The sequence below is a fragment of the Nicotiana tabacum genome, chromosome 9 (assembly GCF_000715075.1).
Source record: "Nicotiana tabacum cultivar K326 chromosome 9, ASM71507v2, whole genome shotgun sequence".
NCBI lineage: Eukaryota > Viridiplantae > Streptophyta > Magnoliopsida > Solanales > Solanaceae > Nicotiana > Nicotiana tabacum.
In genome coordinates this window covers 37,412,554-37,437,184 of record NC_134088.1, presented here as the reverse complement: position 1 = coordinate 37,437,184, position 24,631 = coordinate 37,412,554, and the positions used below count along the sequence as shown (strand labels likewise).

The following is a 24,631-nucleotide window of genomic DNA, read 5'->3' as shown; positions in this document are numbered from 1 at the left end:
AGAGTTTTGTTTGAACCGAGTGTAGTTAGTTTTTGTTTTGTAGAGTAGTAGGAAACCCTGTGCGATGATTTGAATTGAAGGCAATATCTCTTGACTTTATTATACCTTGAGAATAGTGAGTACTTTAGTTGTGACGCTTAGGCTCAGTTTTTGACTCTTGTATAAGTACCATAAAGTGTATGATCTTAACTTTGCTTAACTGCTTTGACTAGAGTATCTTGATGATTCCGATCTTGAGTGAGTTATGTGCCATGTGTGTGTGAGGTTTTGTGCATTCTGTGCATTGCATTTGATGTCTAAAACTTGCCCTGTGTGTTTGCAAAGCGAAATGGTAGTTTTATTCAGTCTTGGAAGTGAATTAGGCGTTTCTTTGTTGAGCCAGTTGTAAGCTTTTACCCACCTAAGTGTTATGTATTGTAGTTAACCCCGTTGAGCCTGTAATCCTGTTTCTTTGGCAACCACATTACAAGCCTACCCATTTGTTTGAATTGACCATTTATTTGAACCTTGTACCTCTCGTGAGCACTTGACTTTTTTATGAACTTTGTAAAAGTTGAAGCGTGGGGTGGTTGGTTTGGCTTTTGAGTGGAACTATTGAAATAAGGAGAAAAGTACATTGTCTTGAAAAAGCAAAATCCACTTGAATTGAAAAAGAAAAGAAAAAAATAGTTCTATTGTTATGCAAAATATTCTTTGATAGTGGTGACTCTTGATGTAATTGTGCTTAAAGAAGTTGGGAGTTAATGTATATTGATGTGAAGGTGGAGTTATGGTTTGACATAAATGTGGGGTTTTGAGCAATGAAATGTATGTATTAAAGTGCTTAGGGAAGTGTAGTCACTCTTATAGCTAAATGTATCCTACCCATCCCGCAGCCTACATTACAACCAAAATAAAGTCCTACTTGATCCTTGACTGAATGAGCTCCATTAATAGAATAGTAAACTATGGGCAAGCCTATGGCACGTATTTTGTGGCATATGAATGTTGTTTCTGAGAGTGAGAAAATTCTTTCTATCTTGAGTTCCTAATTGTTCTTAAATTTCATTATGTGTGGAACTACTCTCTATTGCTGTGTGAGGGAACTTGATTCATGAAGGAAAGGTAATGTCGTTGACCTCTGGGTTAGAGTAAGGGGGCGGGTTATAAATAATGTGTGGTGCTTTTGAGTCAAATCTTGAGGGTAGGATGTTATGGTATTGGGCTTAATCTATTTTAAATATTCTTGGTGTAATGAGTTATAAGGGTTATTGAAAAAGGTCGTGTTTATATAAAGTATAGTTTGATTTCTCGAGGACGAGCAATTGTTTAAGTGTGGGGTGTTGATGGTAGGCTATAATCTCGTATTTTAGTCGCTTATTGCACTTTAATTCACTGCACTTTACTTGTTTTGAGCTTTAATTGGGAGTGTTTTGCACTTATTGTGTGTTTTATGCCTTGTAGGATTGATTCCGAGTGATGTGGATGTTATGGAGCTAATTCGAGCTATTTGGAGCTTTGAAGTCTAAGTAAAAGCCCAAGGGATTAAGTCGGGATCGTGTTTGGGGGTCGAGGACTAAGTATGGACGTCAAAAATCAAACAAAATCTATACTCTGAGAAAACTTCACAACCGCGATGCCTATTTCCTGCTGCCTGACAACAGTTGATCTCTCTGGATTTCTCCACTAATGCCCCACATGGCTCGTCGCCCCATGCAGCGCGCCTGTGCAATTATTTCAGAACCAATGTCCTATTCCGGCTAGGAGAAGGTGGTTTCGTTTAGGCCCGACCCTACTCAGTATAAATATATGGAAAAATGTTATTTGCTGGACTTTTGACACATATTCAACCTAAGGAGGCTAAAGAGGAGTTGGAAGAACACGAGCACAAGGATTTCATCATTCCTTCCTCACTCAAGACACGAGTATGGATTGAATTTATGTTTTCCTATACTTTAATTTTAGTTGTGATGAATTGCTCTATATCTATGGAGTAGTTCTCTTTAGGGTTTGATGGATTTGGAGTATTGATGATTTGTTGTGGATTATAACTCTAGTTTTATATATTGAAGCATTTTTGGATGATTTTGTAAGGCTCCGAAAAATGTCGCTAAGGAATTTAAGGTTCCTTGGTGCCAAGGTAAGCTAATGTAGTATATTCTTGGAGTTTTGGGGTTGAACAGTGTGTTGGGGAGTTGAAATTTTTCAATCTCGCGTCGCCAGCTTGTAGCGCGTTAGACCGTGCTATATCCCTCGCAAATCCAGGTCTGTAGCGCGCTAGACCGCGCTACAGAGCGTGCCTCGCCAGGTCTATAGCTGGCTACAGAACGTGCCTCGCCAGGTCTGTAGCTGGCTACAGAGCGTGCCTCGCCAGGTCTATAGCTGGCTATAGAGCGTGCCTAGCCTGGTCTGTAGCTCGGTCCAAAATTTCGGAGTATCCATTCTTTTATCTTTATAACCCGACCCAACTTGGATAAATAAACCTTGAAGCTCATTTTGGTGCAAAAATCTCATATTTTTAGAGAGAAGTGAGAGTATTCTAGAGAGAGGAAGAAACTCAAGTGCTTTGTTCTTCAAGAACTTGTTCAAGCCTTGAAATCCAACAAGAAATCCCTCAAGTTCTTCATCTAAGAGGTAAGAGTTCCATACCCTAGTTTTGAATTTCGAATTTGGGTAGAAGATGGTTGATTAAGGGTATGATTCTTGGGTGTAAGAGTATTATTTATACATGAATGTACCAATAAGGTTTTTGGGAAGTTTGTTGAGCTCAAACAAGTAAAGATTGGATTGTGAAGTTAAGGAAATCTTGTGGAAGAACCTTATAACCAATTTGCACACCTAGTGATTGATGAAATGCTTAAGTAAAGTGAACCCATGAATATCTTCATAATTATTATTTACTTTTGTTATATTTCTAAATAGATTGAAGTTGCTAGAATTTCCGGAACATCGTAGTAATGTAAGGAAAGCTCAAGAAAAGGTATGTTGGCTAAACTACTCTCTTAGAATTGAATTCAATGATGTTCGCATAAGTTTCAAGTATGGTTGTCTTAAGTTCCTTATTCTATGTTCCGAGTTGTTTCCAATAATTTTGATTGTTCCGAATAAGCAAAGTGTCGAGAATGAAGTATTCAAAACATGTTCCGAATGTTCCTAACACATTATGTTATCCTTTGGGAACGTGTTCAAGAATGATATGTGTCATAAAATGCTATGTCTTTGAGTTGTGTTTCAAATGAAGGTTATGATTCCAAATTGTGTGAGAAAACTCAATATGCTTAAGACTCTTAATTGCTCATATGTGTACATAAAGTCTTGATTGGAAATGTCTTACTTTTGATAACCTATAAAGATGTTTGGAAGTGAAATAAGTGAATTGGGATATAAAGTGTGGACAATGTGCAAGAGTGAAAGTTATACTTGTGGCCAATGGTGTCAATGGAATTAAAAGATGTGAAAGAAGTATGAAATGCGATGATTGATATAAGTGAAAGTTATACCTGTGGCCAATGGAGCCAATTAAATGAAATGATGTGAGAAAGGTTATGAAATGAGCCTTGATTCAACTATTTCGAATTGACTTCGAAAATAGAATTGCCTAAAAGCTTATAAACTCAAGTCATGCTCATATGTGGCTGTTTTAACAAACGTTATGATTTGTGAGTATTTTCAATGTGTTTTGCGTTCTTACATATTCGTGAGTGAAAATTGTGTATTGCCCTTTGTGGGGAAAAATATGTCAATAATAAATGGTATGTTATTTGTTGATTATTTTAACTTGCGCATCAATTGCCAATTATTTTACTCCATTTCTCGGAAAGAAATCTATTGTGCTTAAATTGTTCATTTCTAATGAACTTAAAGTTGTGATTTCCAGAATATTATATGTATGTTGATATTTATGATGATGATACATGAAAGAGATGAAATGAAAGTGTGGAATATCAAATATGGCCACCGTGCCTTGAATAAAGAATCTTGTGAATGGCCAAAAGAGCCAAGGAAATATTGTTGTTGTTATTGGTTGAAAATACTAGTGGAGATTTATATAATGTGAAAGATGATGAGGTAAATACATTTTCACCTATGTTATTTTTGGGAATATTTCCCCTTATTTGGGATGAGATTGATGTGATAAAATTATTACCCCTTTTTGGGAAGATATTGATGTGATAAAATTATTCCCCTTATTTGGGATGAGATTGATGTGATAGAATTATTCCCCTTATTTGGGATGAGATTGATGCGATAAAATTATTTCCCTTATTTTGGATGAGATTGATTTGATAAAATTATTCTCCTTATTTGGGATGAGATTGATGTGATAAAAATGATTCCTCTTAATTTGGATGAGATTGATTGATATAGAATGGTTGATGTCTCGAATAAGACAGCCTAGCCGATCGGGTCATGATCGGACACCATGCCGCACACATGGTGGTGATTGTGCTGGAAATTATAATTGAAATTGAGATGTGGTTGATGTCTCTAATTAGACAGCCTAGCCGGTCGGGTCGTGATCGGACTCCGTGCTAAAATTACGGTAGTATTGGTATTGATAGTAATTGTGGTTGATGTCTCTAATGAGATAGCCTAGCCGGTTGGGTCGAGATCGGACTCTGTGCTAAAATTACGGTGGTATTGGTATTAATAGTAATTGTAGTTGATGTCTTCAAATAAGATAGCCTAGCCAGTCGGGTCGTGATCGGACTCCGTGCCACAAAGTACGGTGGCATTGGTATTGTGAACATTGGTATTGTGAACGGTGATATTGTGAACAGTGGTATATCGGTGCTAAAGATCTCCCAACAAAAAAAAATATTATCATCATAATTTGATTATCACTTCACAGTGTTATCTTCACATTTTGGAGATTATTATGTTTTAACTTGGCATTTGAATATCATTGATTGTGAATTGTTGTTTATGTGGATTTTCCTTTCTTACATTGGTATTCTATTTTGAAAGAGGACAGTTAGATTTACATACTAATACTATTCCATATATACTAACGTCCCTTTTGTCGGGGGCGCTGCATCTTCAATGGATGCAGGTGATTCATCAGCGGTGCAACTTTGGTCCTCGTTAGCAGTTACTCCCTGTTGAATAGGTTTTGGTGAGCCCTAATCTATTTCGGGCTCGATGTCACTTGATGTTACACTTTGTGTCTTGAGGTATAGCCGAGGCCTTGTTGCCGGTACTTTCATACTATTCTTCTGTCATATTTAGAGGCTCCGTAGACAGGTTGTGGGTGGTGTATGATGTTGGGAATTGAACTAAAATTGTTGCTATTTGGCAAACATGTTTTTCATTATATCTATAAATTTGTAATACTTTGGAAATTATGAACGAAGTTGCTAATGGAATGAATGGAAGTTGTTAATGAAATCTTCTCAGTGTTTGATTAATGGAGTACATCTCCTATTATTTCATGAATGAGTTTGGGTAGAATGAAATCTAACAGGCTTGCTCAGTCGGGTTTACTCGGTTGAGCGCCGGTCGCGCTCTCCGATTTTGGGGCGTGACAAACTTGGTATCAGAGCCTAAGGTTTTAAAGTGTCCTAGGATGTCTCGGAGCCGTGTCTAGTAGAGTCCTTTTTATCAGTGTGTTGTCAACCACATCTATAATGAGGAGGCTACTTGGATATTTAGGAATTTCACACTTCTTTAATACTCCATATCGTGCGATAGAGCTCAAGATAGGAAGCTAATTTCCTTGTCATATCTCATTTTCCATATAAGTAACCCATGACTTCGAGGCAGCGAGGAGGTATTGAATGAACCAGTTGCTAGGGGAAGGTACTTGTTCCTATTAATGTTACCACGCTACCGGAATATGTGGTGAGAGCACCTAAGAAATAAAAAGGGATTATTGGCATCAATAAGCCGGAATGGATATGAAAGAAGAGCCACTCGGATTTATGTTGGATGATTCTTGAAATATATTATGGTTGTGGAAAGAGGGGGCACAAGAAGAACAAATGCCCTTAAGTTGGATACACCCATCTCGGTATGCCCGATATGCGGGCAAAAATATTTTGCGTCATGTTGTGAGTATGCTCAGAATTGTGTTGGGAGTGGTAGATTTGGGCAATTCCAAAAGTCCATACAACGAGATGTTGCAGAGATTGTTAATCCCATCACGGGGTCCTAGAGGAAGGATAGGGGGAATGCTTATGATGTATGCAAAAAGGATAAATATCAGGTAAGTGGGGCGAGTCAGTTTAGCGTACCCCATCCTCGTTGTATGAAGTGTATGAGATGTCATTCGGGGGTATGTCACTATGGTACTAATGTATGTTTTGGATGTGGAGTAGAGAGGCATCAATTAAGGTACTGTCCTGTCAATCTAAAGTCATCAATTAAGTCACTCCTTGCTACCTCATTGTGAACACCGCATTATTTTCCTTGTTGTATATGTACATCCATATTGAAGAGCCTACACAAATATGGTCTTAACCAAAACGTTGAATTACAAAACATTGCATGTAGTTACTTTCTGAAAAAGACGCATTATTCGTAAAGCCTCCTGATCACAATTCTCTTATTTACGACCTCTTGAGGAATTGAGTTCTATAATTATGTCCTTGAATTGATTTATAACTCTATGATTAATACTTCCCAGTTGCTTCCCTAAATTCTCAACAAGGGACTATACCCGATGAATTTCTTACAGAACGTTTTGATTTAAATGGATGACATCTGCTAACTTGTGCTTATGCATGCACGGTCATAAAGTTTACCTATGTGGTATCAAATCCAATGTATTGCGGCCTATTGTTGAGATCATTCTTGAGCCACTCTTTCTCTTTCCGGTGAATGTGGTTCCTATGGTTTGAACAATCACTTCACTTCTTTGTGAATATTATCATGAATCCTTTTCACTGTCTAGAAACATGAGAGCATATCTCAAAACCTATCATATGTGTAAATGTCAATTGAAAGGGGTCACTTGTCCGTATAAAAGTTTTTGGGAAATATGAGATTTTCACAATTTCGTCATATCTCTAGTCCTCTCACATAGGATCAACTATTGGCAAAGGTTAAGTTGTGAGAATGATAATAATCTCACAAGTGTTCAACTTCTTTTTCATCCCCATGGGCTTGTGACATAGATACCTTGTGTGAGATAATGTTAAGAGCATAATGCAATTTCATGCATTTTGAAACCCATATCACATTCGGGGTGCCAAAATATTCTCATTTCGAGTTGAACTGATTTTCCCTACACTCCAGGAGACGACTGGTGTCATGTACTTGGCCATTTCTCTTTGAGGCTTACTATTGCCGAACAAGGCACATATGGAATGAAACAATTATTGTTGTCCTTTTCATGACTCATAGTCTTCCAAGAATAATTGCGCTAATGTCTTTATCCTTCCGATTATGTCTCCCATATGTCACATGTCAAAGAAGAAGCAGCATCCCCTGATCAAATATATTGGATAGGAAATTTTATGGTCATATTCAAGCTAGCACATCTTAGAATAATTGTTGGAGGTCGCCAAAGGTTTAGTTTGGGTGTTCGGCGTAGGGATTTAGAGTTGAAGAAAGTGAACGGGTTATTCTCAATATTTTCTCCAAGAGGATGTTATGTGAATTGTTAAGTAAGGTAAAGCATATGTAGTAGCATTAGGACTTATGAAATCTTGAGCCAATAGGCCAAACTATGAGTGCGATATTTTCCCTATTATTGTCCTCCGTGTACCCGATGTTTCATATGTCTATGTCTAAGAAGGTACTTGGGAATCCTTTGTCTATCGCTTCGGTGAAAGCTAGAGAAGGTGAAGTTAATGGATAATCGACTTATGAGAGGTAATTATTTGTCGTCCTTGTTAGATAAGTTCGGAAGTTGAGATTGCCTTAGTTAATGTGTTATAGCGAATTCTGTGAGACGAGAAGGCCACCTTGAGGTCCAAAAGTGTTAAGGAAATAAAATGTTCCCACTTGTGTGTATAGTCAAATGATTGTGGATCAAAAGGCACTTTATATGTGTTATGATTTAAATATGTGCAGCTCATGTCCAGATATTACTCTTGATAATATGATGCTTGTAATGTTGAGATTAGTGTTGTTGATATACATTGTGATGCTTTGTTGAGTTGTGGATATGTTGTTAGGAGTGGTTTTGGTAATTATCTAGCAGGTGGTTAGGCCCAATTGCAAAGGAGACTCGGCCGAAAGTTTTGAAATATTTGGGAGATAGTCAAGTTTGGGAGCTTAATATGTGTGGAATAGGAAACGAGTTATATTAAGTGTTTGGGGACGACCTCTACTCCTCATTCAAGGACGAATGATCCTAAGCGGGGGAGAATGTAAGGCCCCAGAAAATTTCGCTAAGGAATTTAAGGTTCTGTGGTGCCAAGGTAGGCTAATGTAGTATATTTTTGGAGTTTTGGGGTTGAACAGTGTGTTGGGGAGTTGAAATTTTTCAATCTCGCGTCTCCAGCTTGTAGCGCGCTAGACCGTGCTATATCTCTCGCGAAGCCAAGCCTGTAGCGCGCTAGACCGTGCTATAGAGCGTGCCTCGCCAGGTCTATATCTGGCTACAGAGCGTGCCTCGCCAGGTCTATAGCTGGCTACAGAGCGTGCCTAGCCTAGTCTGTAGATCGGTCCAAAATTTCGGAGTATCCATTCTTTTATCTTTATAACCCGACCCAACTTGGATAAATAACCCTTGAAGCTCATTTTGGAGCAAAAATCTAATATTTTTAGAGAGAAGTGAGAGTGTTCTAGAGAGAGGAAGAAACTTAAGTACTTTGTTCATCAAGATCTTGTTCAAGCCTTGAAATCCAACAAGAAATCCCTCAAGTTCTTCATCTAAGAGGTAAGAGTTCCATACCCTAGTTTTTAATTTTGAATTTGGGTAGAAGATGGTTGATTAAGGGTATGATTCTTGGGTGTAAGAGTATTATTTATACATGAATGTACCAATAAGGTTTGTGGGAAGTTTGTTGAGCTCAAATAAGTAAAGATTGAGTTGTGAAGTGAAGGAAATCTTATGGAAGAACCTTATAACCAATTTGCACACCTAGTGTTTGATGAAATGCTTAAGTGAGGTGAACCCATGAATATCTTCCTAATTATTATTTACTTTTGTTATGTTTCTAAATAGATTGAAGTTGCTAGAATTTACGGAACATCGTAGTAATGTAAGGAAAGCTCAAGAAAAGGTATGTTGGCTAAACTACTCTCTTAGAATTGAATTCAACAATTTTCTAATAAGTTTCAAGTATGGTTGTCTCAAGTTCCTTATTCTATGTTCCGAGTTATTCCCAATAATTTTGATTGTCCTGAATAAGCAAAGTGTCGAGAATTAAGTATCCAAAACGTGTTCCGAATGTTCCTAACACATTATGATATCCTTTGGGAACGTGTTCAAGGATGATTTGTGTATTAAAATGCTATGTCTTTGAGTTGTGTTTCAAATGAAGGTTATGATTCCAAATTGTGTGAGAAAACTCAATATGCTTAAGACTCTTAATTGATCATATGTGTACCTAAAGTCTTGATTGGAAATGTCTTACTTTTGATAACTTATAAAGATGTTTAGAAGTGAAATAAGTGAATTGGGATATAAAGTGTGGCCAATGTGCAAGAGTGAAAGTTATACTTGTGGCCAATGGTGTCAATGGAATTAAAAGATGTGAAAGAAGTATGAAATGCGATGATTGATATAAGTGAAAGTTATACTTGTGGCCAATGGAGCCAATGAAATGAAATGATGTGAGAAAGATTATGAAATGAGCCTTGATTCAACTATTCCGAATTGACTTCGAAAATAGAATTGCCTAAAAGCTTATAAAATCAAGTCATGGTCATATGTGGCTGTTTTAACAGACGTTATGATTTGTGAGTATTTTCAATGTGTTTTGCATTCTTACATATTCGTGAGTGGAAATTGTGTATTGCCCTCTGTGGGGAAAAATATGTCAAGAATAAATGGTATGTTATTTGTTGATAATTTTAATTTGTGCATCAATTTCCAATTATTTTACTCCATTTCTCGGAAAGAAATCTTTTGTGCTTAAATTGTTCATTTCTAATGAACTTAAAGTTGTAATTTCCGGAATATTATATATATGTTGATATTTTTGATGATGATACATGAGATGGATGAAATGAAAGTGTAGAATATCAAATATGGCCACCGTGCCTTGAATAAAGAATCTTGTGAATGGCCAAAAGAGCCAAAGAAATATTTTTGTTGTTATTGGTTGAAACTACTAGTGGAGATTTATACAATGTGAAAGATGATGAGGTAAATACATTTGCACCTATGTTATTTTTGGAAATTATTCCCCTTATTTGGGATAAGATTGATGTGATAAAGTTATTCCCCTTATTTGGGATGAGATTGATGTGATAAAATTATTCCCCTTATTTGGGATGAGATTGACGTGATAAAATTATTCCCCTTATTTGATATGAGATTGCCGTGATAAAATTATTCCCCTTATTTTGGGTGAGATTGATATGATAAAATTATTCCCCTTATTTGGGATGAGATTGATGTGATAAAAATTATTCCTCTTAATTTGGATGAGATTGATTGATATAGAAGGGTTGATGTCTCGAATAAGACAGCCTAGCCGATCGGGTCGTGATTGGACATCATGCCGCACACATGGTGGTGATTGTGCTGGAAATTGTAATTGAAATTGAGATGTGGTTGATGTCTCTAATGAGATAGCCTAGCCGGCCGGAGCGTGATCGGACTCCGTGATAAAATTACGGTGGTATTGGTATTGATAGTAATTGTGGTTGATATCTCTAATGAGATAGCCTAGCCGATGGGTCGAGATCGAACTCCGTGCTAAAATTATGGTGGTATTGGTATTGATAGTAATTGTGGTTGATGTCTTCAAATAAGATAGCCTAGCCGGTCGGGTCGTGATCGAACTCCGTGCTAAAAAGTACGGTGGCATTAGTATTGTGAACATTGGTATTGTGAATATTGGTATTGTGAACATTGGTATTGTGAATGGTGATATTGTGAACAGTGGTATATCGGTGCTAAAGATCTCTCAACAAAAAAAAATAATATTATCATCATAATTTGATTATCACTTCACATTGTTATCTTCATATTTTGGAAATTATTATGTTTTAACTTGGCATTTGAATATCATTGATTGTGAATTGTTGTTTATGTGGATTTCCCTTTCTTACATTGGTATTCTATTTTGAAAGAGGACAGATAGATTTACATACTAGTACTATTCCATATGTACTAACGTCTCTTTTTCTAGGGGCGCTGCATCTTCAATGGATGCAGGTGATTCATCAGCGGTGCAACTTTAGTCCTCGTTAGCAGTTACTCCCTATTCAACAGGTTTTTGGTGAGCCCTAATCTATTTCGAGCTCGATGTCACTTGATGTTACACTTTGTGTCTTCAGGTATAGCCGAGGTCTTGTTGCCGGCACTTCCATACTATTCTTCTGTCATATTTAGAGGCTCCGTAGACAGATTGTGGGTGGTGTATGATGTTGGGAATTGAACTAAAATTGTTGCTATTTGGCAAACATGTTTTCATTATATCTATAAACTTATAATACTTTGGAAATTATGAACGAAGTTGCTAATGGAATGAATGGAAGTTGTTAATGGAATCTTCTCAGTGTTTGAATAATGGAGTACATCTCCTATTATTTCATGAATGAGTTTGGGTAGAATGAAATCTAATAGGATTGCTCAGTTGGGTTTACTCGTTTGAGCGCCGGTCGCGCTCTACGAGTTTGGGGCGTGGCAGATTTAATTGTTGCATCTATACTCACTTGTTCATGTAATCGAGAGAGGCATAACTTGTGATATCTTTGCATTATGTTGTTGGTTGAGTTCATTAATTCTTCTTAGTAATCGAAAGAGGTTAGTTGAATCATTGATTAAACCTAGTTAGGAGGATAATCGAGAGAGGTTTTCCCAAAGACCAATCCACTACGCATTCTTGCATATCTTCACGTTCTTAAATTGGTTCATCTTGTGAGGTTAAGACTTAATCGAGAGCAGAGTTTTCGCTGAATGTTTGAACTAATAATTGAGTGAATTCGAGAGACTCACTTAAACATTAGAAGTGAATTATCTAGAGTTAGATCACAAACAATTATGTTGCACCTATCCTATCAACCCCTATTTTCTCCCATTGATAACTTCCTTGCTTACCTTTGTTGCGATTGTCATTAGTCAATAGCTTTAGCTTCTTAGTTAATTGTAGTTATAAATCATAGGAATCTCAATTGTTGATCATCTTGGATAGCAACCAAACTAGAAATTATGAGAACACTGTTTAAATCCAATCCATGTGGATACGATATTATACTATACTATATTTGACTAGCGATCATAATTTAAGTGTTTGTTTCGAGCTCGTCAAATATCATAAGAATTCTTCTAATTATTATCCGATTTTTGCTATCTTTCTATAGATTGATATTGCTAGAAGTGTTGGGACGTTGTAGTAACCTAAGGAGAGCTCAAGAAAGGTATGTTGGCTAAACTTCTCTCTTAGAATCGAATTCCATGATGTTTCCGTAAGTTTCTAGTATGGTTGGCCCAAGTTCCTAATTCTCATGTTCTGAGTTGTTCCTAATAATTTTGATTATTCCAAGTAAGCATTATGTTGAAATATGTACATACTCAAAACGTGTCCCAATTATCCTTATCTCGTTATGATCTTCTTCGGGAATGTGTTCGAGTATGGTTTAGGTGTAAAAATGTTATAGCTTCAATTCATGTTTCAAATGAAAGTTCACTATGCTCAATTTGGAAAGAAAACTCAACGTGCTTAAGACTCATATCGCTCATATACACATTTGAGGTCTTGATTCCAAATTCCGTTAATTGATGATAACCTATGATGATGTTTGAGAAGTGAAATAAGTGAGAATGAGATGTAAAACATGGCCATGGTTGTTGTAATCAGTGCAATTGATTTGTATTCGTGTTCAATCGTAAATCACCATGCTTTTCTTTATAAACATTTACAATGTGACTAGAGTTCTTATATACTCATTAGTTGAAATTGTGTATTGCCCCTTTTTGGGAAAAAGTATTTCAAGTATAAGTGGTGTATCACTCGTTTATGGTTTTAACTCATGCTTCAATTGCTAGTCATTTTGCTCCATATTTGAAAAGGAATCCATTATGTTTAAAAGCCTTCATTACTAATGAACCTAAAGTTGTGATTTCTGGAATATTCTATATGTTGATGTTTATAATGATGATTCTCGAAAAGTAAAGAATTGATAATGTGGAATATGAGATACGGCCATCGTACCATAAAAGAAGAATCATATGTATGGCCAGGGGAGCCAATGAGATAATGATGTTGTGAGTAGTTGAAAGAACTAACAAAGCTATACATGGTGTGAAATGTTATAAGGTGAATGTATTTGTATTTCTGTTTCCCTTGTGTGCAAAACAAAAAAATATTTTTGGGAGTATCATTAGCGAACCGAGGAAAGGTGGGTCGAAACGGCCCACACCCGAAACTACGCGTGCCAGTGTAAGAGTGGATTGTGATTATTCCCCTTATTTGGAATGATATTGAAATATTGATGTGATGAGATTATTCCCCTTAATTGGGATGATATTGATGATAGCTGTGAATTGGAAATGATGAAGTCGACCCACACGGCATATGTGGGAAGGCGGGCTAGCCGATCGGGTGGAGATCGGATGCCATGTCGTGCGCATTGTGGTTCCTAGTCTTGGTAACACCTTACTTTCTCATCATATGTCAATCCACATTGTTCGTGGAGAGATGTCCTAGCCGATCGAGTGTGATCGAACTCCGTGCTAAAAATACAGTGGTATATCAGTGCTAATGATCTCCTAACCAAAAATAATATTATTTTTGTATTTTGAAAATTATTATGTTTTAACTTGGCATTTGGATATCATTGATTTTTACTTGTTGCTTCTATGGTTTTCCCTTTCTTATATTGTCATTCTATTTCTAAAGAAGACATTTAGCTTCACATACTAGTACACATTTACTAATGTCCCTTTTTTCGGGGGTGATGCATCTTCAACGGATGCAGGTGGTTTGTCAGCGGGCAAATTTGATCCTCGTTAGCAGTTACTCTATACTCAGCAGGTTTTGGTGAGCCCAACTCTATTCCGGGCCTTATGTCACTTGACGTTGTATTTGTGTTTTGAGGTATAGCCGGGGCCTTGTCGCCGGCACTTCCATACTACTCTTCTGTTGTACTTAGAGGCTCCGTATACATGTTGCGGGTGGTGTACGATATTGGGTAATGAGTTAGAAGTGTTGGTATTTGACAAATATGTTTTTCCCTCATAATTATGAACTTGTAATATTTTGGAAATTGTAAAATGAATATCCTTTGAGTAATAAAAAAAGAATGTGGAACATTTTACCCTTCTTATGCTTATCTCTTGTTAATGGTTCTTTTATTGTTATTGGGTAAGGTTGGGTAGAAGGCATCAAGTAGGCTTGCTTGACCGGGTATCTCGGTTGAGCGTCGGTCGCGCTCCCCGAGGTTGGGGCGTGATAGGTTTGCCCCAGGCTTCGGGGCAAGGTAGTACAACAAGGCTATCAGCCAATGATCACTGCACCACCCGTCTAGTCAGCAAGAGGCGGGGGGCAGGTGGGTAGGGGTCTCCCTAGAGGTGGAGGCCAGCTAGGTGGCGCTTCGGCCAGATTCTATGCCTTTCTAGCCACACCAGATGTGGTAGCCTCAAACGCCATGATCACAGGTATTATTTCTATCTGTAGTAGGAATGCTTCGGTACTATTCGATCCAGGGTCTACTTATTCATATGTATCTTCTCTATTTGTTCCTTATCTGGATGTCTCCTGTGAGTCCTTGGGTGTTCCTGTATATATGTCGACACTAGTGGGTGGTTATGTTGTTGTGGATCAGGTTTACCAGTCCCGTGTAGTGACTTCTTGTGGTTATAAGAACAGAGCAAATCTTCTGTTGCTTGATATGACTAACTTTAGGGTTATCCTGGGTATGGACTGGTAGTCTGCGTACCATGCCATTCTTGATTGCCATGCTAAGACTGTTACTTTGGCAATGTCAGATTTGCCTAGATTGGAGTGGAGGGGCTCATCTATCAGTACATCTAGTCGGGTTATCTCTTTCTTGAAGGCTCGACATACGTCGAGAAAGGTTGTTTGGCCTATCTGGCCTATGTTCGGGATACTGCTGTGGAGACTCCCACGATTGATTCAGTGCCCGTGGTGCGGTAGTTCTTCGGTGTATTTCCTTCTAATTTACCAGGCATGCCACTAGATCGTGATATCAATTTCAGCATTGATTTGGCACCAGTCACCCAGCATATCTCTATTTCACCGTATCGCATGGCTCCAAAAGAGTTGAGGGATTTGAAAGAGCAGTTTGAGGAGTTTCTCGAGAAGGGGTTTATCAGGCTGAGTGTGTCGCCTTGGGGTGCACCGGTATTATTTGTGAAGAAGAAGGATGGGATTATGTAGATGTGCATTGATTACCACCAGCTGAACAAATCCATTATCAAGAATAAGTACCCGATGCCGTGCATTAATGATTTGTTTGATCAGTTACAGGGTGCTAGAGTGTTCTCTAAGATTTGAATTGGGGTCTGGGTATCATCAGTTGAGGATTCGTACTTTGAATGTTCCGAAGACGGCTTTCCGGACTAGATATGGGCACTATGAGTTTCTAGTGATGTCCTTCGACTTGGCTAATGGCCGAACGAAGTTTATGGATTTTACGAATCGGGTGTTTAGGACATATCTTGAATCTTTTTTCATTGTTTTCATTGATCACATATTGATCTACTCACGCATTATGGAGTAGCACGAGCAGCAGTTAAGGATTGTGCTTCAGACCTTGCGAGAGAAAAAGCTATATGCTAAGTTCTCCAAGTACGAGTTATGGTTAGATTATGTGGCTTACTTGGGGTAGGTTGTATCAGGTGAGGGTATTAAGGTGGATCCTAGGAAGGTCGAGGCGGTTCAAAGTTTGCCTCATCCCACCACAGCAATTGAGATCGGGATTTTCTTGGCGCTAGCGGGTTATTATCATTAGTTTGTCGAGGGATTCTTGTCTATTGTAGCTCCTTTGACTAGATTAACCTAGAAGGGTGCTTAGTTCAGATGGTCCGATTATTTCGAGGTGAGCTTTTAGATGCTCAAGACCACATTGACTACAACACTAATGTTGGTGTTGCCCTCAGGTTCGGGGATGTATATTGTGAATTGTGACACTTCACGTGTTGGCTTGGGTTGTGTATTGATGCAGGAGGGGCGAGTTATTGCATATGCTTCATGTCACTTGAAGCCCCACGAGAAGAATTATCTTGTGCATGATTTAGAGTTGGCTGTGATAGTTCATAATCTCAAGATCTTGAGGCATTACCTTTATGTGGTGTCATGTGAGGTCTACACTGATCACCGCAATTTGCAGCATTTATTTAAGCATATGGATCTTAGTTTGAGGCAGCACAGGTTGCTTGAGTTACTAAAGGATTATGATATTACTATCCTCTATCATCCGAGCAAGGAGAATGTGGTTGCGGATGCGTCGAGCATAAAGACCGAAAGTATGGGTAGTTTGGCATTCATTTCAGCAGGGGAGAGGCCATTGGATTTGGACATTCAGTCCTTAGCTAACAGAATTGTGAGGTTGGATATTCCAGACCCCAGTCTAGTTCTTGTATCTGTTGTGGCTCAGTCTTCTTTATTCGAGCGGATCAAGGCTTGTCAGTATGATGATTCACACTTGCTGGTTCTTATAGAGACGGTGCTATGGGGTGATTCCAAAGAGGTCACTATCGGTGATGATGGTGTTCTTCGACTCCAAGGTCGCCTATGTGTTCCTTATGTTGATGGCCTGAGGGATACGATTCTAGTGGAGGTGCACAGTTCAGGGTATTCTATTCATCTAGGTGTCACGAAGATGTATCTTAACCTCAGATAGCATTAGTGGTAGAGGCGGATGAAGAAGGACATAGTTGAGTATGTGGCGAGATGTATAAATTGCCAACAAGTTAAGTATGAGCACCAGAGGTCAAGTGGCCTACTTTAGCAGATGGTTATAATGGAGTGGATGTGGGAGCGCATCACTATGGATTACATAGTTGGGTTTCCACGCACGATAAGGGAATTTGATTTCGTTTGGGTCATTGTCGATAGACTAATGAAGTCTGCACACTTTATTCTAGTGGCGACTACATAAACTTCAGAGAGGTTGGCTCAGATTTACATTCAGGATATCGTTTGGTTGCATGGCCTGCCTATTTCCATCATTTCAGATAGAGGCCCTCGGTTCACTTCACATTTCTAGAGAGCTGTACAAAGTGAGTTGGGTACCCGGGTAGAGCTCAGCATAGCCTTTCATTTGCAGACCGATGGGCAGTCAGAGCAGATAGTTCAGATTCTGGAGGATATGCTCAGAGCATGTGTGATCTACTTCAGAGGGCAGTGGGATCGATTCTTACCTTTGACCGAGTTTCTTATAACAATAGTTATCAGTCCAGCATCGAGATGGATCCATATGAGGCCTTATATGGTCTGTCATTCCCCCATCGGTTGGTTTGAGCCCCACGAGGCTAGGTTATATGGTAGTTATTTGGTAAATGTTGCCTTAGATAAGGTAAAGTTGATATAGGAGCGACTTCGTAGAGCTCAGTCCAGGTAGAAGAGTTACGCGTATCAGAAAGTGTGTGATTTATCATTTATGGTGGGCAAAAAGGTTCACTTGAAAGTCTCATCGATGAAGGGTATGATAAACTTTGGAAAGAAGGGAAAGCTGTGTCCGAGGTTCATCGGTCAATTTGAGGTGTTGGAGCGAGTTGGAGAGGTTGATTACAGGCTTTCTTTGCCTCCCAGTATATCAAAAGTTCATCTAGTTTTCCATGTGTCTGCTCCGGAGGTACCATGCTAGCAGGTCATATGTGTTAGATTACAGTATAGTTCATCTAGATGAGATCTTGGGGTATGAGGAGGAGATAGTTACTATTGTTGACAAGCAAGTCCGCAAGGTAATGTCTAAGAGGATTTCGACGGTAAATGTCCAACGGAGGGGCAACCAGTCGAGGAGGCGACTTGGAAGACCGAGGAGGACGTGCAGAGCAGATATGTGATGTGTCGTAGAAATGCTCGATACTAATTTCATTGACTTTAGATCATCTTTTAAAGCAATGTAAGTCATTTCTTAATTTGTTTGGTGTTTTGCAGGAAACCAGACTTGAATTTCCAAGAGCATGAAAAAGATGACAAAAACCAGGAATAAGGAAGGTTTGTGACAGATATACGATCGCAGAACTGGTATGCAAGCCCCAGAACTGGTCGGCGAACCGCAGACCTATTTCAAATGTAACCAAGCTATGTCAGTCTTAAGAGTCAAATATGTGGTTCACTATGCGGTCGCATAACTCATTTGCGGACTGCGAAGTTTCCGCACAAATGCAAGAGGACCTCCAGTGAAGATTAATATGCGATTCACTATGCGGCCGCAAAATCATTATGCGGATCGCATAATCAGTATGCGAGAGATATCTGGGAAGCTTGCTGATCAGATCTGCGGCATTGCTAAAGTTGTGCGGACTGCGGATTTGTTCCGCGGTCGATTCTGCGGTTGCATACTAAATCTGAAGGATTATTTTTGTCACATTTTGTCCGCAAAAATAGAATAAATAGGGTTTGTGGGGGCATCTGGTCTGAAAAATAGCCTAAAATTAGGCTTTTATGACTTTATTTATTGCTTTGTTCTTGTATTCTAGTATGAGTAGCTAACTTTAAATACTAAGGTTGTGGACACTTAGTGTCAATGGGTGTTTACCATTGAATATATATATATAATGGGTGGCTGATTTCTATTCTTTTCTCATGCTTCATTTTGCAAACATTAACTAGTGCCAATTTGCTTTATCTTTCACTTGGAAAAGTGGGTTAGGGTTTGGTTAGAATTGAGTAGCAAGAAGTCAAGGCTTTAAACCTTGTTTAATATAATCGCTTAGGAATAAGTGGGTTCTACTTGGCATAAACTGGATGTTCTTAATTGTAACTCTTTAATATTTGGAAAAATCATAAAGAGGAAAAACCACCTAATTATTGGAAAATATTGGGTAGTTATTTAGGAACTATTTGCATATCAAAGGACCTCCCATTAGAAATATATCATATTAACACCGACAACATTATATTCCATTAACAGGGACACAACCTTGGTTTCTTAATCCTTTTAATCAATTCTCTTAACAAAATAGATTCTCTTAACAAATCACAATTACCAAACTCTTTTCAAACTAACGGAATAGAATTACGGCTTTAGTCGAGTGACACACTATTCAAGTAACCTTTTCACACCTATTCCCAGTGGGATTCGACACCAACCTAATTGGGTTATTATATTTGACATCGATAGCTTTACACCATTTATGTAGGTGCAATTTGAGCATATCAAATTTGGCGCCGTTTTCGGGGAATACGGTTTTGAAATTACTAACTAGTGTGTGCTTTACTTAACGTCTTCTTCTATTCCATCACACTTTGCTTGCTTTGGTTGGTGTCACTAGGTAAGTATGGGCGAGCCGGATATTGAGAATGTGTTTGCCGATATAGATGAGTATATTGAGGATACAAACGCCATTGTCCCTCCTAGAGTTGATGTTGCTACCTTCAACGTGGAACATAGTCTAATCCTAATGCTAAAGGAGGTGGGGTTCTTCCGAAATTCCGCCGACGATGATCAGAAACCTTTTCGGTGTGTGTGCAATGCATAAGAAGAGGCATATTTCGGATGATGCCCTAAGGTTAAGGGTGTTCAAATACTCTATAGACGAAGAGGCAAAACAATGGATCCAAAATTTACCTCCTAACTCCATCCACACTTGGACCAAACTTGTGCAAATTTTTCTAGCTAAATGGTTCTCACAAAATAAGAAGTCCGAGCTTTGGGACAAAATTTTCTTCTTCAAGCAATTACCGGGGGAATAGCTACATGAGGCATGGGCTAGATTCAAGTTGTCACGCCCTGGCCTTGGGGAGCGTGACCGGAACTCAATCGAGATACCCCGGTCAAGAAAGCATTTACAATACCTTTCTACCCAACTCGCCCATGAATAAAGAAAAGATACATTTATATCATTAATTAAACATTGAGTGGATTCCATGAACAATGCCAATTACATTACCATTAGTCACTTCATTTTATAGTCTCAAAATACATACACAATCATAGTTAAAGGGCAACAAGTGATTCAAATACAACAAGGCTAGTTTGACATTCCCAACTCCCATATACAACCCACATTGTGTCTACGAAGCCTCTACGGATACAAAATACTATGATAACGCCGCCAACAAGGCTCCAGCTATACCTTAAAATATAATACACGTGGGACAAAAGATACACGACCCCGAATGAAGTGGGGCTCACCAGATCTACTGAGAAGAGGGTGTACTGCTATCAATGATCAATGCCACCTGCTGCGGAAGCACCTGCATCCATTAAAGATGCAGCGCCCCCGGAAAAAAGGGACGCCCCCGGAAAAAAGGGACGTTAGTACGTATAGAATAGTACTAGTATGTAAGACTAAACACCCTCTCGTTAGAACGAATGATACCACAAGGAAGGACAACCATAAATCACTGGAAGCCTCAGACAATAATAAAACATCAAATTAGGAGCAAGATAAGTGTCAAGTAAATTTTCATTATTTTAGGTTAGGAGATCTTAGCACCGATATACCACCGTGATTTTAGCACGGAGTCTGATCTCGGCCCGATCGGCTAGGCCGTCTTACTCGAAGACATCAACCATAATCACAATCACTATCACAGTTCCAATCATTATCTCGATCATAATTTTTAGCACAATCACCATCATGTGTTCGGCATGGCGTCCGATCACGACACGACCGGCTAGGCCGTCTCACCACAATGCCGTGTGGATCGACATCACCCTTTTCTAGCAATCATCTCATCCCAATAAAAGGGGAATATTTCATCACATCAATCTCGCCCCAAATTAGGGGAATAATTACAATCCATTCCAACACCGACATGTGTAGTTTCGGAGAATTTCAACCTACCCTTCCTTAGTGACTAACAATACACCCAAAGCGTTTGTTATTAAGCGGATTCACAACTCATTTCAACATCTTTTAAACGTTTCTTAGTTTCATTGGCACTAGTGGCCCCAAATGTAATATCATTCTTGGCACATTGGCTGTATTTCATGTTTCATGCTCTGCTCACCTCTTTCACTTTCAAACATCATTAAAGATTATTAACCAAAAGAAAATTTATTCAAGACTTGAGTACACATGTGAGCAAGTAAGAGTCTTAAGCACATTGAGAATTCTTACACAATTTGGCATAATAGTTTTCGCTTGAATCACGACTTGAAGTTATAGCATTTAGACATGCAACCCATACTTTGAACACATTCCCAGTAACAAAACATAACAGGAACATTCGGATTATATATTAAACACATATATCTTTTGACACAAGGCTTATTTGGAATAATCAATTTATAATGAGTAACTCGGGACTTACAAGGACATTGTGGGGTTTAATTCTAAGGAGAAGTTTAGCCAACATACCTCGCTTTAAGCTTTCCTTAATCCACTATACAGTTCCGAAAATCCTAGCAACTTTGATCTATTTAGATATGTAGCAAAATTGAACACAAATTAGGATGGAGGTCATGGTTCCAGTTCATTTGAGCATTTTATCAAACACTTGGTGGGTATTGTGATTTCAAGGTCCTCCTATAGTGGATTCCTTTATTCCACTACCCAAAGTCTATCTAATTTAGCTCAACATTCTTCCCCCAACCCTTGATAGTACATGCATGCATAGTGGACAACTCCCACACCCAAGAATTCCTTTTCTCATTCCCTATTTTCAGTAAAATCACGAAATTGAGGGTGAGGGAGTAGAATCTTACCTCTAGGATGAATACCTAGTGAATATTTCTTGTGAATTCTTCAACTTTGAGCAAGCGTTGATGACCAATAGGCTTAGGAACTTCCCTTCTCACTCTATGGCACTCCCTCTCTCTACAAATATCAGATTTTTGCTTCAAAAGTGGTCCTTTACTTCAATATATCGAAATAGGGTCGGGTCAAAAAAATTAGAAAAATGAAGCCCCGATGCAGATCTGTGATCGCATATGCGACAGCATAACGCCTCTGCGGTACGCAAAATGGACTGCATAATGGCCCTCCAAAACTGGGCACTCCTGCCTTACTCTGCGATAGGTCTGCGGCCCGCAGACCTATTCAACGATCACATAATGCGCCGCAGAACTTCCCTTAGGAAGTTTTTATGTTGGATCTGCGATGAGTTATGCGGCCCGCGAAATGATTATGCGGCCGCATAATGGTTCAAAAAATTTCCCCAAGTTTCTACTTCAGTTTACGGTAGATCTGCGGTCCGCAGATCAGTTTTGCGACCGCATAATGGACCAAATCATGGGTTTCTGGAAACTATTTTGTTGGAGAAGTTTTACATGGGTTTGGATCCTAGGAATCAATCCATAGCCAAAAATGCGGCAGATGGATCGTTCATGGATAAAACATTTCCAATGGTCGCTCAAATCCTCGACAAGATGGCAAAACACAACCAAGCTTAGAATTCAGAAGATACCACGAGCGGAATCTCATATGGTACTCATTATTTAACCAACATGGTTAAGGATAATCAAGAAATATATCAATTAATTGCCGTTCTTGCAACCAATGTCAATGTGTTGACAAAAATGTTCACTGAAAGCCAAACAAAGAAAGTGAATCTTGTGGAATATGTGCAACCAATGTCAAATGAGAACTACCAACACCAAGAAAGCCAACAACAAGACTATCCTCCCATGTAATATTAAGAAGAAAATTATGTTAACAATTTACAAGGATGATATCAAAGACAAAATTACCACAGATCGGGACAACAACACCAATGGAGACCTAACCCGCAAGGGCAAGGTAACCAACAATGGACAAATGACCAACGTAGTTATAATCAAGGAAATTGGAGCAACAATAACAATAATTTTACAAACCGGAGTTCAAGCCCCTATGTTCCACCAAAAGGGTAATATTCTAACTCTCAACATTGGAAGGAGAATTCTTCAAGCGATTCCAAGTTGGAGAAAATGCTTGAAAGAGTATTTCAAAATCAAGAGAGGTTCGACACTTCAATGAAAAATATGACTTAGCTTTTGGGTTTTCACACCGCATCTATTCAAAAGTTGGAGATGCAAATGAGGAATTTCACAATAGAACAAAACCTGAAGTAAAAAGGTACACTCTCAAGTGATACAATTGCAAACCCAAAAGGTAGTGGGGGTAGCCCAACCTCTCATTGTGTGGCCAATACAACTTGAAGTGGAAAACTACTTCAAAGTGAGAGTAAACGGGAGGTCGAAGTGGAAGATGTTGAACAAAAAGATGAGGCGCAAGTTGAGGTGCCAAATATTGTTGAAGTTGAGAGAATCCCAAAGAAGGTGAAAGCTCAAGATGTGATCCATGAAAATGTTGAGCAAAAAGTAATAGAGGCACCAAAACCTCTAGCATCGATTCCTAGACCTTCTCATCCATTTCCTTAAAGACTAGCTAAAAGGGTTGATGATAGCAAACTTGAGAAGTTCTATGACATCTTAAATCAATTATCAGTTCCATTTGTGGAAGCATTTCAAGAGATACATGGTTTTTCTAAGTACTTGAAGGACTTAATCACTAAAAGGAAAACCATCAATAATGAAGTGGTGAGTGTCACCCACCGGGTTAGCTCCATCATTGCAACAACCGCCGTACAAAACAAAGAGGATTCGGGGGCTTTCACTATTCCATGTACTATTGGATTGCATGACTTTGCACAGACTCTTTGTGATAATGGGGCTAGCATCAACTTAATGCCTCTTGCTATCTACAAGCAATCCAGATTAGGAATGCCTAGGCCTACGAGTATGAGGTTGCAAATGGCAAACCGTTCGATAAAGCGACCGGTGGGGATAGTGGATGATGTGCTTGTGAAAGTGGGGAAGTTTCTCCTCCCCACCGACTTTGTTATTATTGATTGTGTTGTTGATAAAGAGATCCCTATCATCTTAGGGAGACCATTTCTTGAGACTGGGAAAGCACTCATGGACTCGAAAATAAATGAGATTAAATTTCGAGTTAATGACGAAGAAATTACCTTTCAAGCAAGTTAGGGTATGAAATTGCCAAATCCGTATGAGAGTATCTCGGTACTTGATGTTGTTGATGTGGTAGAGGATGGCGTTGAGGTAGTTATGGAAGAGTAATGCATTGGTGAGGCATTGGCGGCAATTTTGATGAATTTTGATGGTGAGGACATAGAAGGATATGTGGAAATGGTGAATGCATTGGAAGGGCTTGGTTCCTACACTTATGCACCAAAGAAGCTTTCTCTTGACTTGGAGAATAGAGCCACTCCTCCCGCTAAGCCTTCAATTGTCGAGCCTCCACAACTTGAGCTCAAGCCACTTCCACCACACTTAAGGTATAAATTTCTTGGCTCTAATGAAACTCTACCTGTAACTATTTTGTCTTTGCTAAATGATGTGCAAGTTGAACAATTATTGGAGACCTTGAGGGATCAAAGACGGGCCATTGGTTGGACTATAGCAGATATCCAAGGGATTCCCGCCGGTATTTGTGAGTACAAAATCC

General features: G+C 38.8%; 1 protein-coding gene across 1 annotated transcript; it reads left to right on the top strand.

The window, feature by feature from the left end:
* The first annotated feature begins 19,513 nt into the window (after positions 1–19,513).
* On the top strand, positions 19,514–24,150 carry LOC107800489 (uncharacterized). The gene is made up of 2 exons (XM_075220997.1): positions 19,514–19,695; positions 23,547–24,150. Exons 1-2 carry the CDS (start codon positions 19,514–19,516, stop codon positions 24,148–24,150), a joined length of 786 nt encoding a protein of 261 aa, XP_075077098.1.
* The last annotated feature ends 481 nt before the right edge of the window (positions 24,151–24,631 follow it).

Excerpts from the sequence above, each read along its gene's own strand:
- LOC107800489 (XM_075220997.1), top strand. The coding sequence starts at position 19,514 with ATGGGCGAGCCGGATATTGAGAATGTGTTTGCCGATATAGATGAGTAT. Across the intron at positions 19,696-23,546 it reads GATGATCAGAAACCTTTTCG|ACTAGCTAAAAGGGTTGATG; the intron begins GTGTGTGTGCAA and ends ATTTCCTTAAAG.